General features: G+C 36.3%; 1 protein-coding gene across 1 annotated transcript in view; it reads right to left on the minus strand.

The window, feature by feature from the left end:
• Positions 1-976: 976 nt before the first annotated feature.
• RAD51C (RAD51 paralog C) overlaps positions 977-17,672 on the minus strand; it is a 38,912-nt gene continuing 22,216 nt past the window's right edge. The window contains exons 6-9 of the mRNA XM_047833119.1: positions 14,418-14,484; positions 13,424-13,484; positions 4,017-4,077; positions 977-2,572 (exon numbers count right to left, since the gene is read on the minus strand). Coding sequence (XP_047689075.1) covers positions 2,483-2,572; positions 4,017-4,077; positions 13,424-13,484; positions 14,418-14,484 — 279 coding nt within the window. The 3' untranslated portion in view covers positions 977-2,482. The remainder of the gene's footprint in view (positions 2,573-4,016; positions 4,078-13,423; positions 13,485-14,417; positions 14,485-17,672) is intronic.

Raw genomic sequence — 17,672 nt, forward strand, 5'->3', positions numbered from 1 at the left:
TGGGCTTATAAGAAGATGAAGAGAGTTGGGAATGCAAGCTGGCGCAGCCACTCTGGAAAACAGTATGGAGGTTCCTCAAAAAACTAAAAATAGAACTACCCTACGACCCAGCAATTATACTACTAGGCATTTATCCAAGGGATACAGATGTGCTGTTTCAAAGGGACACATGCACCCCCATGTTTATAGCAGCACTATTGACAATAGCCAAAGTATGGAAAGAGCCCAAATGTCCGATCGATGGATGAATGGATAAAGATGACGTGGTGTATATATATACAATGAAGTATTACTTGGCAATCAATAAGAATGAAATCTTGCCATTTGCAACTACATGGATGGAACTGGAGGGTATTATGCTAAGTGAAATTAGTCAGAGAAAGACAAAAATCATGACTTCACTCATGAGGACTTTAAGAGACAAAACAGATGAACATAAGGGAAGGGAAACAAAAATAATATAAAAACCGGGGGGCGGGACAAAACAGAAGAGACTCATAAATATGGAGAACAAACTGAGGGTTACTGGAGGGGTTGTGGGAGGGGGGATGGGCTAAATGGGTAAGGGGCACTAAGGAATCTACTCCTGAAATCATTGTTTCACTATATGCTAACTAATTTGGGTGTAAATTTTAAAAAATAAAAAATAAAACAAGTTAAAAAAAAATATAGATATTAATTAAAAATAAAAAAAAAGAAGATGAAGAGAAAAAGATCTCTCTCTCCATGCACATTCACCAAGGAAAGGTCCTGTGAGCACTCAGTAAGTAGATGGTTGTCTACAACCAAGGAAGAGAAGCTTCACCAGAACCAGATATCCGGGCACACTGATCTTGGACTACCAGCCTCTAAATCTGTGAGAGAATTCTGTTGCTTAAGTTTATGGCATTTTGTTATTGTGGCCCAAACAGACTAAGATTTAAGTATATTATAACTAGAAGAACAGTGATCTTTTTAGCAAAAACAACTTTGAAAGGATATTTACATAAAGTTTATTTATAAAGAGTTGCACACACACAAAAAAGTTACAACCAAAAAGAAATACACGTGGCTTTGTCTATATCCTGGGTTCTATAGTTCTTTACAGTGTTATGATGCTTTACAAAATGAGATTCCTATAGTTCTGCTCCCTAGTAACACTGATATTTATCACTAATAACCCCCTGTCTTGATTTTGTGATTGGAGCATAGAGAATATAAAATGATGGGTAATTTTTTATAATGACTGCATTAATAAAAATATATGCCTTAAAGACCTCAAAAATAATTATAATCAGTCATCCTACACTCAAATAGTCATTTGAAATTAGTCTTCTATAATTAGGACGACCATATGCCCGATTTGCCTGGGATGGTCCTGGTTTATGTCCAGTGTCCTGATGTGATTGTTAGCAGTGTCTAATTTCATTCTCAAAAAAGTCCTGGCAAACCCTAGTTATTCTATGAATAATCAATTACAGAATAACTGTGTTTTTTAAAACTTTATAAATTTAGTATTCACTCTGGGAGAGGAGGAAATACCAATTGCCTCTAAAATGTGGAGACCATGGTTGTCACAGTATATAATATTCAATTATTTAAATAATTTTCTTCCATTGGGAACCAGAGTAAATTTTGTGAATGAATTGAGAAGTACTAAAAAGAATCAGGTGCCAAAACACTTTTAGATGATTTTAAAACCATTCAAGAATCCAAATTTTTAACTCATTCAAACAGTGTTAAGATTATTCAAAGGAAAATGTCAATACATCTAGAATTCTAGAATGGATCACACCGTGTTTCAAAAATATAGAGATAAATAACTGTAAATTTATCAACTTGACTATTCTGGAAGATGTATGTTATAGACAATTTCTAGATAGGGTAACAGCTCCAAAGTCCTTCCCTTAACATTATAAAATAACATTAAAAAAATACACAAATGGGTTAAATTTTAGGATTGGGGTGACTAAAATCACACTGGTCATGTAAAGTTTATATCCTACCATTAAAACTGAATACAATAATATGCTGACTCATGGTGCTGGCTTTTAATTACAATAATAAAAACAAGTCATTTTTAAGAATTATGAAAACTACACTTAAAGAGGAGAACAAAATAGGAATGTGAAAAAAATATCTTCTTCCAAGGGTTTTCTACGCAATTAGCAAAAGAGGAAAAAACAGTCTGAATGGTAAATTCACACTGGCCACATGAGATCAGCTTTCCACATCTGCAAAAATACAATACCTGTATCATTTCTGCTGAATGTTACTAAAAAAGAAAATGGGGCAAAATATAATTGTAAAACTGCTTTTGAAAAATTCAGAGAATCATACTAATTAAATGTTTTTCACATTCGGTTCCTATGCTCTTGATTCAAACATCCCATAGTGTGTGTTTACATTTTATAATGAGTCTACTACTTTGTATACATTACATCTTACAGCATCAATACATATGTATACTTTAAGATTAGTCTTTGGATTCCTGTTCTTCTTCTCATTCTCGTGACCGTTTCCGGGTATTCAATGAACCTTCTGTTTGCCAAGAACATGCAGGAGCAACAACAGCATCTCTAAATCCCTGAGGCTGGAAGATGAAAAAATATACAAGTATGCTTTAAGAACATCTAAAATAACAACTGGTCTTCCAAATATTTTTAATTGATAAGAGAGCTACTTTACTGAGACAGAAGTTACCAACCACTGTGAATGAAGAAGTTAAACCTCATGAGTACGTGTCCAAACCAGAGCTGTACTAAAGTATTTTATATCTAGAGTATTTTTTATATGTATGCGTGTATTTATTTATACATATATACATATATACACACATACATACAAATTTCAGTGCATTATAAACATATACTCTAAAAGACAATCCTTTTATTTATTTATGTTTATTTTTTAGAGAGAGAGAGACAGAGCGTGAGCAGGGGAGGGGCAGAGAGAGAGGGAGACACAGAATCTGAAGCAAGCTCCAGGCTCTGAACTATCAGCACAGAGTCTGATGCAGGGCTCGAACTCATGAACCACGAGATTATAACCTGAGCGGGTGGGATGCTTAACCAACTGAGCCACCCAAGTGTCCCTAAAAGACAATCCTAACAAACTTTATGGTGGCTCTATTGGAAGAGGTAAAAGGAAGTAACAGGTATTAATTACTTAGGTGCTTTACAAATTATTTTCACAACTAAATAAAATTTTCCAGTTAGGATACTTTACTTTAAATTTTAGTGTTTTATTTATTTTTGAGAGAGAGAGAGAGAGAGACAAAGAGAAAGAGCACACATGAGTAGGGGAGAGGCAGAGACAGAGGGAGACAGAATCAGAAGCAGGCTCCAGACTCTGAGCTGTAAGCACAGAGCCTTATGCAGGGCTTGAACCCACGAACTGCGAGATCATGACCTGAACTAAAGTTAGATGCTTAACCAATTGAACCACCCAGGTGCCCCTCCAGTTAGGATATTTTAAATGCACCTAGGCAGTACAAAGACTAAATCGATGATTCAATTTCAGAATCTCTATTTCTGTTTTTGTCCTTAAAAATGAGACGCCAAGAATATATTTGGCTCAACACTACTGATAAATATGCATATTTCAGCCAAAAAGAGTGTGTTCTATGATTTTAAATTATAGGAAAATTAACATTTTAAAGTAGGATATATTTGGTGGCTATGATAGATCTATAATATCTACAGACTAAAATGAGTAGTGTTAGTATTTTTTCTTGGAAAATCTTTTAACAACTTTCACTTAAAAATTTTTTAATATCCTGACATTACATATGGCATGGAACACACTAGCCTACAAATAAGTATTTCCTCTGTTCTTAAGAATAAATTTCAGTCCAATTGTGACTAGAATATTCTGCATATATACTACTATTTTGGGGATAATGTTCTAAGCATCAAAAGCTGTCCTCAAATATGCTTGCTGCCTACAGGAGTTAACAGAAACAATTTGTAAATGCTCTCTTCAGATAATTACTGCCCACCAACACCAAAATCCCACTCTAATCAAATGATACTGACTGTGATTTGAAACAGTACTGTAGATTCCTTCTGGCTTGGTGATTTGCACAATGTTGCCAACCTGCTTAGAGAAAAAGAATAAATATACACAAATACATGATCTTAATTAATTAGTTCAGATGACTGATTTAATAATTTAAATTTAGTTTTTTCCTACAATTCTATTGCTTTGTTCTCTAAGGACACAGAAAGTAGAAAGCAAAGAAATATCAAAAGTACTCCCTTTAATCAATAGCTATATGTATGCACATAATAATTATTTTATATAATAATAGACTTGTTTACCTAAGTGGAATTTTAAGTAATCTAAAAGTCCAATGACTAATTCAAATAATTTTCGATGTGACAAAATACCATTGATGTTTAAGAAAATAATCTGGAAGAAAATATTTAATTAGATGGGAAAACATTAATAATATATTAAGTAAAAGTTATGCTGTATGATCCCACCTTTATGAGTAAGTATGTAAATACACATAGACAGGAAAATTAGTAGAAGACCACAGTCAAAAAGTTAAGCTGTTATTACAGGATAAAAGGAGTTTTTTTGTTTATACTTTTCCAACTTTTTGCAGTCATCATGTATTTTTTGTTACGATAGAAGTATTAAGACAATTTCTTGGGATATAAATGAGGAATACATACTCATACTAATACAAATAAGCAAGGAAGACACATTCTTTCAAAATGATTACGTCCAGAAGAATCACTGTCATGACAAGAACAAGGTCTGTTTAGGCAGAATTCAAAAAATTTTTTAGTGTTTATTTTTGAGAGAGAGAGAGAAAGCAGGGGAGGGGCAGAGAGAGAGGGAGACACAGAATCTGAAGCACCTGAAACAGCCTCCAGGCTCTGAGCTTCAGCACAGAGCCTGACGCGGAATTCAAACCCACAGACCATGAGATCATGACCTGAGCTGAGGTCGGACACTTAACTGACTGAGCCACCCAGACACCCCTGTTTAGGTAGAATTTTATCATGTACTATGCAAAGTAATATAAAACTAAAAGCTGAAAGTAGTTAGAAATAAAATTCTAAGTTCTTATTAACTTTGCTCAAATATTGTAACAGCAAACAAATACAAGAAAAGCTTTTATTTTATTATTTAAAAAATTTTTTTTAAACTTTTTTTTTTTTTAATTTTTTTTTTCAACATTTATTTATTTTTGGGACAGAGAGAGACAGAGCATGAACGGCGGAGGGGCAGAGAGAGAGGGAGACACAGAATCGGAAACAGGCTCCAGGCTCTGAGCCATCAGCCCAGAGCCCGACGCGGGGCTCGAACCCACGGACCGTGAGATCGTGACCTGGCTGAAGTCGGACGCTCAACCGACTGCGCCACCCAGGCGCCCCTTATTTAAAAAATTTTTTAATTAAGTAAGCTCTCTATGCCCAACTTGGGACTCAAACTCATGACCCCAAGATCAAGAAGCACGGCTCTACAGACTGAGCCAGCCAGGTGCCCTAAGCAAAAACTTTTAAAGTTCCTTTTAAAATCACTTTAAAACTGATATAACTTATTCACAATAGACAAAAGATAGAAGCAACCCAAGTGTCTGACAGATGAATGGAAACATAAAAAGTGGTTTCCATGCATAATGGAGTATTATTTAGTCTTAAAAAGGAAAGTAATTCTTGTCACGTGTTATGATGAACATTGAAAACTATGCTATGTGAAAAAAGGCCAGTCATAATAGGACAAATATTGTATCATTTTACTTATATGAGGTGCCTAGAGTAGTCAAATTCATAGACAGAATGTAGAATAGTGGTTGCCACAAGCTGATGGGAGGGAAGAATAGGGAGTCAGTGTTTAATGGGAAGAGTTTCAGTTGGGGAAGAAGGAAAAGCTATGGAGATGGATGGTGGTGATGACTGCACAATAATGTGAGTGTACTTCATGTCACTAAACCGTACACTTAAATGAAAAAAATGATGAATTTTATCATATGTACAATTTACCACAATTTTATTAAAAAAATTTTTTTAAGTAAGCTCTGCGTCCAACATGGGGCTTGAACTCACAACCCCAAAATCAAGACTGGCATGCTCTACTGACTGAGCCAGGTAGATTTACCACAATTTTTAAAAATGGATAAAACTGCACAAATAGCAGTTTCTAACAGAGAAAGATCACAAACTCTCAGAGTTAAAAGGTTCATTAATTTCCATACAATATAATGTTGATTTTTCTTTCTTTTTTTTTTTATTGGCTGCTTGGAGTTTATTTTCCACTTGGTGCAAGGCACAAGGTTACAAGGTATGTCAAGATGCCTTGCGTGTGGCTTAGAAAGTAAAGAGTGGGGTTCTCTCAACTTCCTTTTTGGTGTTTTGCCGTTTTGATATAAAAGAACCCAACTGCTTCTGCTTGCTGCAGCCTACCTAGTCTATGAGGAGGGGAAAGATGGGTAGGGGTTGTGATATGAGCTTAGGGTCTCCTAAAGCCTAGTGGCTGGTAGTGGCCACTCAGGGCTGTGTTGGCTTTGCCAGGCTGGCCACCAGGCTGCTTCCTCATGGTTTCCAGAGCCAAGTCACAGGTGATCGTGCCATTGGAGGCCTGGAGATTCCAACACTGTAGCCATGAACAGGAGAGTAGACTTCCTGAAAAAAGAAGCTTGCTTACCACTGACCCAAGTCAGCCTTGGGGAGACCAGGGTGGTAAGGGATGGCTTCCCCAGGATACTCTGCACTTATGCAGGACCTGTTACTGGAAGTGGAACCCTGGAGGCACCAGTATTAGTCATGGGTGGCCACGAGCGAGCCACTGGAGAGGATGATTGCCATGCTGTTGCTTGTAGGCTGATGGAAACTTTGGCACCAATCCCTTACGGGCCTTGGTGTGTGATCACAGGTGGTAGAGACAGGGACGCTAGGCCACACAGCCCACGGCAGAGGAAGCCACAGAAGGCCACTCCCTGACCAAGATGCAAGCAAAGTCCAATTTGTTTTCAAAGAAAATTCAAAAAGGACATCTTGGTTTATGATCTGTTACTCTTCAAATTTTGAAATTGCCCCTCCACACAGGCACAATTCAAAAGAGAAGCAATCAGAGATCACAGTCCATTAGCTTAATGTCTTAGGTTTGTACTTTTAGGACAAAAATGGCAGAATCCAAAATGTCATATACTCTGTAACTGCAACTGTATACAAAAATGAAATAATTGATGGGGCGCCTGGGTGGCGCAGTCGGTTAAGCGTCCGACTTCAGCCAGGTCACGATCTCGCGGTCTGTGAGTTCGAGCCCCGCGTCGGGCTCTGGGCTGATGGCTCAGAGCCTGGAACCTGCTTCTGATTCTGTGTCTCCCTCTCTCTCTGCCCCTCCCCCGTTCATGCTCTGTCTCTCTCTGTCCCAAAAAATAAATAAATGTTGAAAAAAAAATTAAAAAAAAAAAAAAAGAAATAATTGCTGAGTAATATGTAATATAAGAATGGCATCAGGGACTGAGATTATAAGGTTTTACAATGCTTTAGAGTTGATAATTCTAACTTTAATACAAAATATAACAGAAAAATTGGGGCATCTGGCTGGCTCAGTTGGTACAGCATGGGATTCTTTTTTCAATTTTTTAAAACATTTATTTATTTTCGAAAGACCAAAAGATGGCATAAGAACAGACACTCAGATCAATGGAACAGAATAGAGAACCCAGAAATTGACCCACAAACGTATGGCCAACTAATCTTTGACAAAGCAGGAAAGAATCCAATGGAATAAAGATGGTCTCTTCAGCAAGTGGTGCTGGGAAAACTGAACAGCAACATGCAGAAGAATGAACCTGGACCACTTTCTTACACCATACACAAAAAGAAACTCAAAATGGATGAAAGACCTAAACGTAAGACAAGAAGCCATCAAAATCCTCGAGGAGAAAGCAGGCAAAAACCTCTTTGATCTTGCCCACAGCAACTTCTTACTCAATACGTCTCAGGAGGCAAGGGACACAAAAGCAAAAATGAACTCTTGGGACCTCATCAAAATAAAAAGCTTCTGCACAGTGAAGGAAACAATCAGCAAAACTAAAAGGCAACCGACAGAAAGGGAGAAGATATTTGCAAATGATATATCAGATAAAGGGTTAGTATCCAAAATCTAGAAAGAACTTATCAAACTCAACACCCAAAAAACAAACAATCCGGTGAAGAAATGGGCAAAAGACATGAATACACACTTCTTCAAGGAAGACATCCAGATGGCCAACTGACACATGAAAAAATGCTCCACATCACTCATCATCGGGAAAATACAAATCAAAACCACAATGAGATACCACCTCACACCTGTCATGAACAACTCAGGCAACAACAGATGTTGGCAAGGATGTGGAGAAAGAGGATCTCTTTTGCATTGCTGGTGGCAATGCAGGCTGGTGCAGCCACTCTGGAAAACAGTATGGAAGTTCCTCAAAAAACTAAAAATAGAACTACCCTATGACCCAGCAATTGCACTACTAGGCATTTATCCAAGGGATACAGGTGTGCTGTTTCAAAGGGACACATGCACCCCCACGTTTATAGCAGCACTATTGACAATAGCCAAAGTATGGAAAGAGCCCAAATGTCCATCGACGGATGAATGGATAAAGAAGATGTGGTATATATATACAATGAAGTATTACTCGGCAATCAAAAAGAATGAAATCTTGCCATTTGCAACTACATGGATGGAACTGGAGGGTATTATGCTAATTGAAATTAGTCAGTCAGAGAAAGACAAAAATCATATGGCTTCACTCATATAAGGACTTTAAGAGACAAAACAGATGAACATAAGGGAAGGGAAACAAAACTAATATAAAAACAGGGAGGGGGACAAAACAGAAGAGACTCATAAATATGGAGAACAAACTGAGGGTTACTGGAGGGGTTGTGGGAGGGGGGATGGGCTAAATGGGTTAAGGGGCACTAAGGAATCTACCCCTGAAATCATTGTTTCACTATATGCTAACTAATTTGGATGTAAATTTTAAAAAATAAAATTAAAAAAAAAAAAAAAAAAAAGACCGAGAGAAACAGAGCATGAGTGGGGGAGGGGCAGAGAGAGAGAGAGACACCGAATCCGAAGCAGGCTCCAGGCTCTGAGTTGTCAACACAGAGCCCAATGCAGGGCTCAAACCCATAAACCGTGAGATCGTGACCTGAGCTAAGTCAGACACTTAACCAACTGAGCCACCCAGCCCCCTGAGCATGGGATTCTTGACCTCTGAGTCATGAGTTAGAGGCCCACTTTGGGTACTGAGATTACTTAAAAAAATAAAAATAAAAGTAAAAAAAAAAAATACATATATATATAGACACATATATGTACACACACATATGTATATATATGTATACATATGTGTGTGTACATATATGTGTCTATATATTTTTTTACTTTTATTTTTATTTTTTAAGTATATGTATATATACTTTTTACTTTATAAGTATAAAAGTATATATAAGTATACTTTTTACTTTTATTTTTATATGTACATATAAATACATATACACATAAATACATAAAATACATACACATAAATACATGTACACATACATATATGTGTGTGTACATATATGTATATATACATGTACATATACATATATATGTATATATACATACGTGTGTGTGTGTATATATATATATATATATATATATAAAAATATATATATATATATATATATATAAAGAGAGGTATGGTGTATTTTAACCTGTCTTGTTAAAAAATCATTCTTTTTGGGGCGCCTGGGTGGCGCAGTCGGTTAAGCGTCCGACTTCAGCCAGGTCACGATCTCGCGGTCCGTGAGTTCGAGCCCCGCGTCAGGCTCTGGGCTGATGGCTCAGAGCCTGGAGCCTGTTTCCGATTCTGTGTCTCCCTCTCTCTCTGCCCCTCCCCCGTTCATGCTCTGTCTCTCTCTGTCCCAAAAATAAATAAACGTTGAAAAAAAAAAAAAAAAAACTTTTAAAAAAAAAATCATTCTTTTTGATTCAATAAAAATTAGCTAACCTTCTGAAAAATTATCTAAATCACGTCATATCACAATATGTCCAAAAAGATACCCAATACATCTGAATTTTCTGAGAAAATTATTAAAAAGTAAATGAGCTTTTCAGAAGCATTTACATGTTTATTAAAAATCCTAAAATCAAGTAGGCATTAAATATTCAGGGTGAAAATTTTCCTCTAATTTCTAGGTAAAAATAAAATTTTATATTTCATATCTGCATCTCAAGAGATCTTTTTAAACAACAAACTAAACCAAAGAATCACTTGGCTCATGGCCCCAGCTAAGATGAAGCTTAACATATGGCTGAACTACACAGTTTGGGTCAGGAAGAAATAAGACAGAAGCACAATTTGTGCTCTAAAGCTGAGCACACATATGAAACACTATGTGGGGGTGTTGATGTATTACTCCACTCTACCACCAGATCTTTCTGGCAAAAAGTGATATAATTCTGAAAAATCTCAGCCTCATATTATCATGAATATGAAATTTGGAGGAAATCCCACACAATATACAGGACAGAGATAAAAGTATTTATTTGAATAACTGTTGGAATGTTATTTCATTGTTAGAGGGTAAAAGGGGTTTCTGGTTAAAAGATGGGGACTGAAGCATAAGATAGGACACTTAAGTTCAATTCTCAATATAAATTTGGCTAGTCAAGGTTTTTAGTTTTCTACTTTAACTGGAAGTGTTCATTTTTATAACTATTTTTCCCCAGTGTGAATTTCTATTTTCATCCTTTCAAGATAAACTAAATGTTAAAACACATACAAGACTTCATGCAACTTTAATGACTTAAAGATAACTGGTTTTAAACAATGAAGAACAAAACTATTTTAATTCTACTAAATGAGGTCAACTTATTCTGATCATAATAAAGTATGCAAATTACTTATATATCTCTAGCTGGGGAGAAAAAAACAGTTTGGAGAAAAAGGATTTTATCTAAAAAGGAGGATAAGAGCTATACTTTCAGATTTGTTGGCAATCAACACAATACTATAATTACATTCTAGAAACAGCAATTATAGGAAAAGAGACTATTATAGAGTCAGCTATAAACTTTGGATACTACTACTTATTTCATAGAGTTATTTGGAAAATAAAATGAAGTATTATATATACATACACATAATGCTTAGTAAAGGATAGTTAATAAATATTCAATAAGTGGTAGCTATTATTTACTACTTAATTAATCTTTCTGGGCAGCCTTGGTATTCTCACTTCTATGTAAGTATAGATCCCTCAAAAAATTATCGAAGGGATTATTGAAGGAAATGTTGTATACAAAAACTGCCCAGTTAAATACCTAGTATCAGCAAGTAGTCACTAAAATAATAGTCTGGGATATAGAAAAAACTTATGGAACAGATTTCCCCTAAATCCATCTAATTAATTGTCAAGTGTTCTACACCATTCTCCAATTTCTTGGAAAGGATCAGTAAGAAGCTGGAAGTCATAAAATGGCTAACTCCTAAAAAGTAAGCATAATCTTCTGATCTCATGGGTACCTAACCAATGCTAACTTCTACAATTTGACAAAGAAGGCAAACATCTCCTTCCAATGAGTGCATTAAAAGAGGAAACATCTTTGGGGCACCTGGGTGTCTCAGCCAGTTAAGCATCCGACTTCAGCTCAGGTCATTATCTCACAGTGAGTTTGAGCCCCGCGTTGGGCTCTGTGCTACAGAGCCCGGAGCCTGCTTTGGATCCTGTGTCTCTCTCTCTTTTTGCCCCTCCTCTGCTCTCTCTCTCAAAAATAAATAAACATTAAAGAAAAAAAAAAAAGATGGAGCATCTTAAAAAACAAAAAGACCCCAAACAAAAAGACTGAAACATCTTGCTTTGCTTGTATTATTTTTATTTTTTAGATGTATTCTATTAGTGAATATTTAATAGTAGAATAAAAGTGGCCATTTAAAATGGGAATTCCTAAAAACATTTAACAGTGGGATGTACTTTACAGAAAACCTAAATCTGAGAAAATACAAGTAATATGTTCATAAGATTCTCATCTGCAGAACTGTTGCCAAATGTTTACAATAGAGTTTGTTGCCAAGGAAAGAATTCCTTTTGTGATCCAGAATACAATGACTTATTTACAGAACTGGGGGATGGAAGTTAATTGTAAAGCACTATGTATTATGGGGGATGGGGGGGGAGAGTTACCTGAGCTCTTTGGAAATGCCATTTTTTTTTTATTTAAAAAAAAAATTTTTTTTTCAACGTTTATTTATTTTTGGGACAGAGAGAGACAGAGCATGAACGGGGGAGGGGCAGAGAGAGAGGGAGACACAGAATCGGAAACAGGCTCCAGGCTCTGAGCCATCAGCCCAGAGCCTGATGCGGGGCTCGAACTCACGGACCGCGAGATCGTGACCTGGCTGAAGTCGGACGCTTAACCGACTGCGCCACCCAGGCGCCCCTGGAAATGCCATTTTTAAAAGGGACACAAACCATGTGAATTAGTTTCAAAAGATGTATATAAAAGTAATAAATTCTGCTATGAGTTCAGAGTTAAGTAAAACCTAATTTGGTCAGGCATGATTTTTTTCAGTTTGGAGAACAGAGAAATGTAGATAAAGAACTAGACAATATCATTGACCAGACCTGATTTATATTTAAGCAACTCTTTTTTTTCATCTTTGCCCACCTGCTGTCTCACTCTCCCCCCATTCATTAGAGCACTTCCAAACGAAGTTCTCTCAGTTATACCAATTAATCTCAAAGCAGAGAAGCTGCATAAATCTGACATTTCTAGAAGTGTATAATAAAAGACTCCACAGCTTTCATTTGCCTATTTTAAAGAAAATGAAAGCTGGTTTGTTCACTTGCTCAGCAGCTTTAAAAACAAATACAAAGGTTTCACGCTGCCATAGTTTTATTTTAAACAATACTTGTGAAAGGCAGGTAAGTAACTGGATAACAAAAGTAGGATAGCAAAATACAAAAGAAAACAAAAATAAACACAATTTCATACCCAAAATATATTAAGCAACTAAGAAAAACCATCCTATTTTCCACATAAATTGGCCTAAAGCTAACCTCAAAGTTTTCCTTTTGTCCTGGTTTTATTCTTCTTTCAATCCCTTCTAGGAACAGAGAGTACCCACCTCCTTCTGCAAGACTAATAAATGGTACTTGGTTTCAAAGAGCTTTAGAAGGTAGCATTCCTTGGCCACCTACTCATTTCAGGTGCACCCCATCATTTAAATATTCCAAAGCATTTCCTATGTTAGCTAAATGTGTAGTTTAACAATATGTTTCTATGATTTCTCAAGGTGATAGAGAACAAGGCAACAAAAGCTTTAGTTCATGGGGGCACTGTAGATTTCATCCACTGGAGTAGATCTAAGAAAACATAACTGTTCGTGTAATTAACCCAATATTCAAAATTATTAACTTGTTTCTATACTGACCTTTGATTTTGGTCCCAATGAAAGATTAGCCGTATTGTAGCAGCATGTCCCCAGCTTTCCCCTAGTGGGAACAAGAACAGAACAACTGTATATTACCTTACTGACAAGGTTATAAGTCTTTCAGAATGCCTCTGACCAAAACAGTTTTATTTTACCTAATTTAACACAAGAATATACTTACACTTTCAAAATCCCTTGTATATGGGTGGCAACTTGAGAGTAATAGATTTTTACCTATCTATGGAAATACTGCAGATCATTATCCTTTATTTGCTTTCAGAAAACTTTATAGTTTGAGTCAACATATTTGTCAATCTTCCTTATCACACTTACTAACATATTTCCGGCTACCAGAAGAAAAGCAAAAACTCGGACAGAATATTCTTAAAGAATTTAGTACAAAACAATCTCGAAACACTGTGTCCTAACAAAACCATGACTGAGGTTAGGAAAAATCATAAGTCTATTCACTGTAGTGTGATCAGTATTTAAATGGATTTACCCTTCTTACTGCCTAAGACTTTCTGAGGGCAAGAGTCATCTTATGAATACTGATATGCTCAGTACCTGACACAATGGTTGCCGAATAGTAGATGCTCAATAAATGTCTGTTAAATAACTGAAAGGATGAGTCAGTGTCTAAGGACACTGTGCTCCATGCTCACTTGTCAGTGAGGAAGACAGATACAATCTCTGCTTTCATGGAACCTACAGTACTCAACAAGCATCAAATGAAAGAGGGAGAAAAAACTGTGTTAAATTAAAAATGCGGGGTGCCTGGGTGGTTTAGTTGGTTAAGTATCTGACTCTTGATTTTGGCTCAGGTCACGATCTCACAGCTCTTAAGACTGAGCCCCATGTCAGACTCTGCACTGAGTGGAGCCTGCTTGGGATTCTCTCTCTGGCCCTCCCCTACTCACACACACTCTTTCTCTCTCAAAATAAATAAATAAACTTTAAAAAATTAAAAATTCTTATCTGATTAATTACCCACCCAATGCAGGAACCAGCAAGGCCTGATTTCTATCAATTTTTGTTGTCATCTGATTAGTTAAAAGTACCTAAAAAAGGTGAGAAAATTAGGTGAGTCTCTCCCCCAAATTATCAAATAGTCCTGTGACTTTACTATTCTGAATACAATTTAAAGAAAAACATATTTAGGTAATGAAAACTTTTCTGATAAATTCTTAAAAATTTACCCATTAAAATGACTAATTATCTGAAAACAGGTTCTATTGAGCATAAACATTTTTAACAGACAAGAACAAAGTTCTAATTGTGAAAATGGAAGAATAAAAATAGATAATACATAATACATAAAGGTCTAAAGAGACCATGTATAAAAACTTCCTAAATGGGAGTACTGGAAAAACCTCACTTTTAAAAATTAAGTTTTGGATAAGCCAATAGAATCCACCAGACCAACAGTAGCAATATCAGTAGTGGTAATAAACATTTATTGAGTACTTAATAAATATCAGAAGCTATGCTAAGTGCTTTACCTTCATTACCTTATTTAGCCTTCACAACTACTACATGAATGAAGTATTATTATTATTCCAGTTTAACACATGAGAAATCAGAAGCTTACAAAGATTGAGTCTTTTTTTTTTTTTAACCACTGTTGCCTCTCTAGAATATATTTAATCAAAAGAGTGTGACATACTTAATAAATACTCACTGTTTCCTCTTCAGGAAAGAGACAAATACAGTTATTACCATTTCTGGTTTTATAGGAAAAAAAAAACTGAAGCAAAAATTATGAGAAAAGACCTAAAATCATAAAGAAAATACAGAAGAAGTGGGAAAAAAATGAAACCCAGTAATCAGGTCAAATGACTCCAAATTATGACTATACTCGTCTGCTGATAATAGATATAGGTGTTACTTTATTCAAAGATGGCCCTCAAGGCTAAAAATATTACTAATTCTTTTGGATTAAATAGTGACTTACAGAAAAGATTCCATGGTTTGAAGGAGAGCAATTTTATTCTTTTTGGTATTTTAAATTAAATTTATTTATTTAATTAAAAATTTTTGTTAATGTTTATTTTTGAGAAAGAGAGAATATGAGCTGGGGAGGGGCAGAGAGAGAGGGAAAGATGGGGGTTCAAAGTGGTCTCTGCACTGGGGCACCTAGGTGGCTCAGTCGGTTGAGCATTCAACTTCAGTTCAGGTCATGATCTTACGGTTTATGAATCTGAGCTCTGCATTGGGCTCTGTGCTGACGGGTCAGAGCCTAGAGCCTGCTTCAGATTCTGTGTCTCCCTCTCTCTGCCCCTCCTCTGCTCATGCTCTCTCTGTCAAATGTAAATAAACATTAAAACATTTTAAGAGAAACAAAACAAAACAAAGCGGGCTCTGTACTAATAGTGGAGAGCCTGATGCCAGGCTCAAACTCATGAACTGTGAGATCATGACCTGAGCTGAAGTCACTTAACCGACTGAGCCACCCAGGCACCCCTCTATTTTTTAATTCCAGTATAGTTAACATAGTATTATATTAGCTTCAGGTGTACAATATAGTCATTCAACAATTATATACATACACACACACACACACACACACACATCTTCCTTATCAATTCATCTGTTGATAGATACTTGGGTTGCTTCCGTATCTTGGCTATTGTAAATAATACTGCAATAAACATGGGGGTGCATATATCCTTTTGAATTAGTGTTTTCTTATTCTTTGGGTAAATACCCAGTAGTGTGATTACTGGATCACATTACTTCTATTTTTAATTTTTCAGGAACCTCCATACTGTTTTTCATAGCGGCCACACCAATTTGCATTCCCACCAATAGTGCTTGAGGACTCCTTTCTCTTTACAACCTCACCAACACTTGCTGTTTCTTGTGTTTTTGATTTTAGTCATTCTGACAGGTATGAGGTGATATCTCACTGTGGTTTTGATTTGCATTTCCGTGATGACTGGTGATGCTGAGCATCTTTTCATGTGTCTGTTGGCAATTTGTATGTCTTCTTTGGAGAAATATGTGTTCAGGTCTTCTGCCTATTTTTTAATTGGATTATTCAGTGTTTTTTGGTATTGAGTTGTATAAATTTTTTAATTTTCTTTATACTGCCCTAACCCAAAAGACATTTATTCTGCCCTGTAAGCAGTGAGTTGTATAAATTCTTTATATATTTTGGATAACTCCTTATTGGTTATATCATTCACAAGTATCTTTTCCCACTCAGTAGGCTGTCTTTTAGTTTCATTGGTTTCCTTTGCTGGGCAGAAGTTTTTTACTTTGATGTAGTTTCAATAATTTATTTTTGTTTTTGTTTCCCTTACCTCAAAATGAAGGACAGTAATTTTAAAGTAGAGAAAATGAGTGTTTAAAGCTGACTTAATGCAGTAAAAGATTATCTGGCACTTCCCAGCCCCAAATTCTCCAGAAAGAGTTCTTTTAAATTTTTTTTTTTTAATGTTTTTATTTTATTTTTTGAGACAGAGAGACAGAGCATGAATGGGGGAGGGGCAGAGAGAGAGGGAGACACAGAATCGGAAGCAGGCTCCAGGCTCTGAACCATCAGCCCAGAGCCTGACCCGGGGCTCGAACTCCCGGACCACGAGATCGTGACCTGGCTGAAGTCGGACGCTCAACCGACTGAGCCACCCAGGCGCCCCAGAAAGAGTTCTTTTAAATATCCTTCCAATACAGACCTTCCCACCAGAAATATGACAGATACAATTGCAAGCTGAAACTGATAAAGAACTTCTATGAAAAGCAATGAAAAAAGGTACCTGTTCTGAAAAAGTCATCAGTTCCATAAGAAAATGGAGAAAGAAAAGGCTGTTTGGCTATTCCCACTGCAGTGGTATTTTTATTTGTCTACAAAGGAGAAATCTGTGCTCCATCTAGATTTCAATTAGCCACCAACTGGACGACACATTTTCTTCTAGCTCCTCTTCCCTTTAGTGCCACAATGGCTTCCCCATGTACTACCTCATGCCATGCATCTTAGAACAAGCTAAGCGGAATGTAAACTGATAATTACCTGAAATATAGGATTAACTGGCATCCCCAACATGCTGAATAATACCCTTTACAGACTACCAAGTGTTTAAACTCTAGTAACTGGGATATTTATTTATACCACCACTTTTTGGTTAGAGGTGCACCATTCAATTCTGCAGCCATTAGCTACCCATAGAGCTTTTAAAAATTAAATTAAAATCTGGGACCCCTGGATGGCTCAGTCAGTTAAGCATCTGACTCTTGATTTCGGCTCATA

Source organism: Prionailurus viverrinus, chromosome E1, assembly GCF_022837055.1.
Source record: "Prionailurus viverrinus isolate Anna chromosome E1, UM_Priviv_1.0, whole genome shotgun sequence".
Taxonomy (NCBI): Eukaryota; Metazoa; Chordata; class Mammalia; order Carnivora; family Felidae; genus Prionailurus; species Prionailurus viverrinus.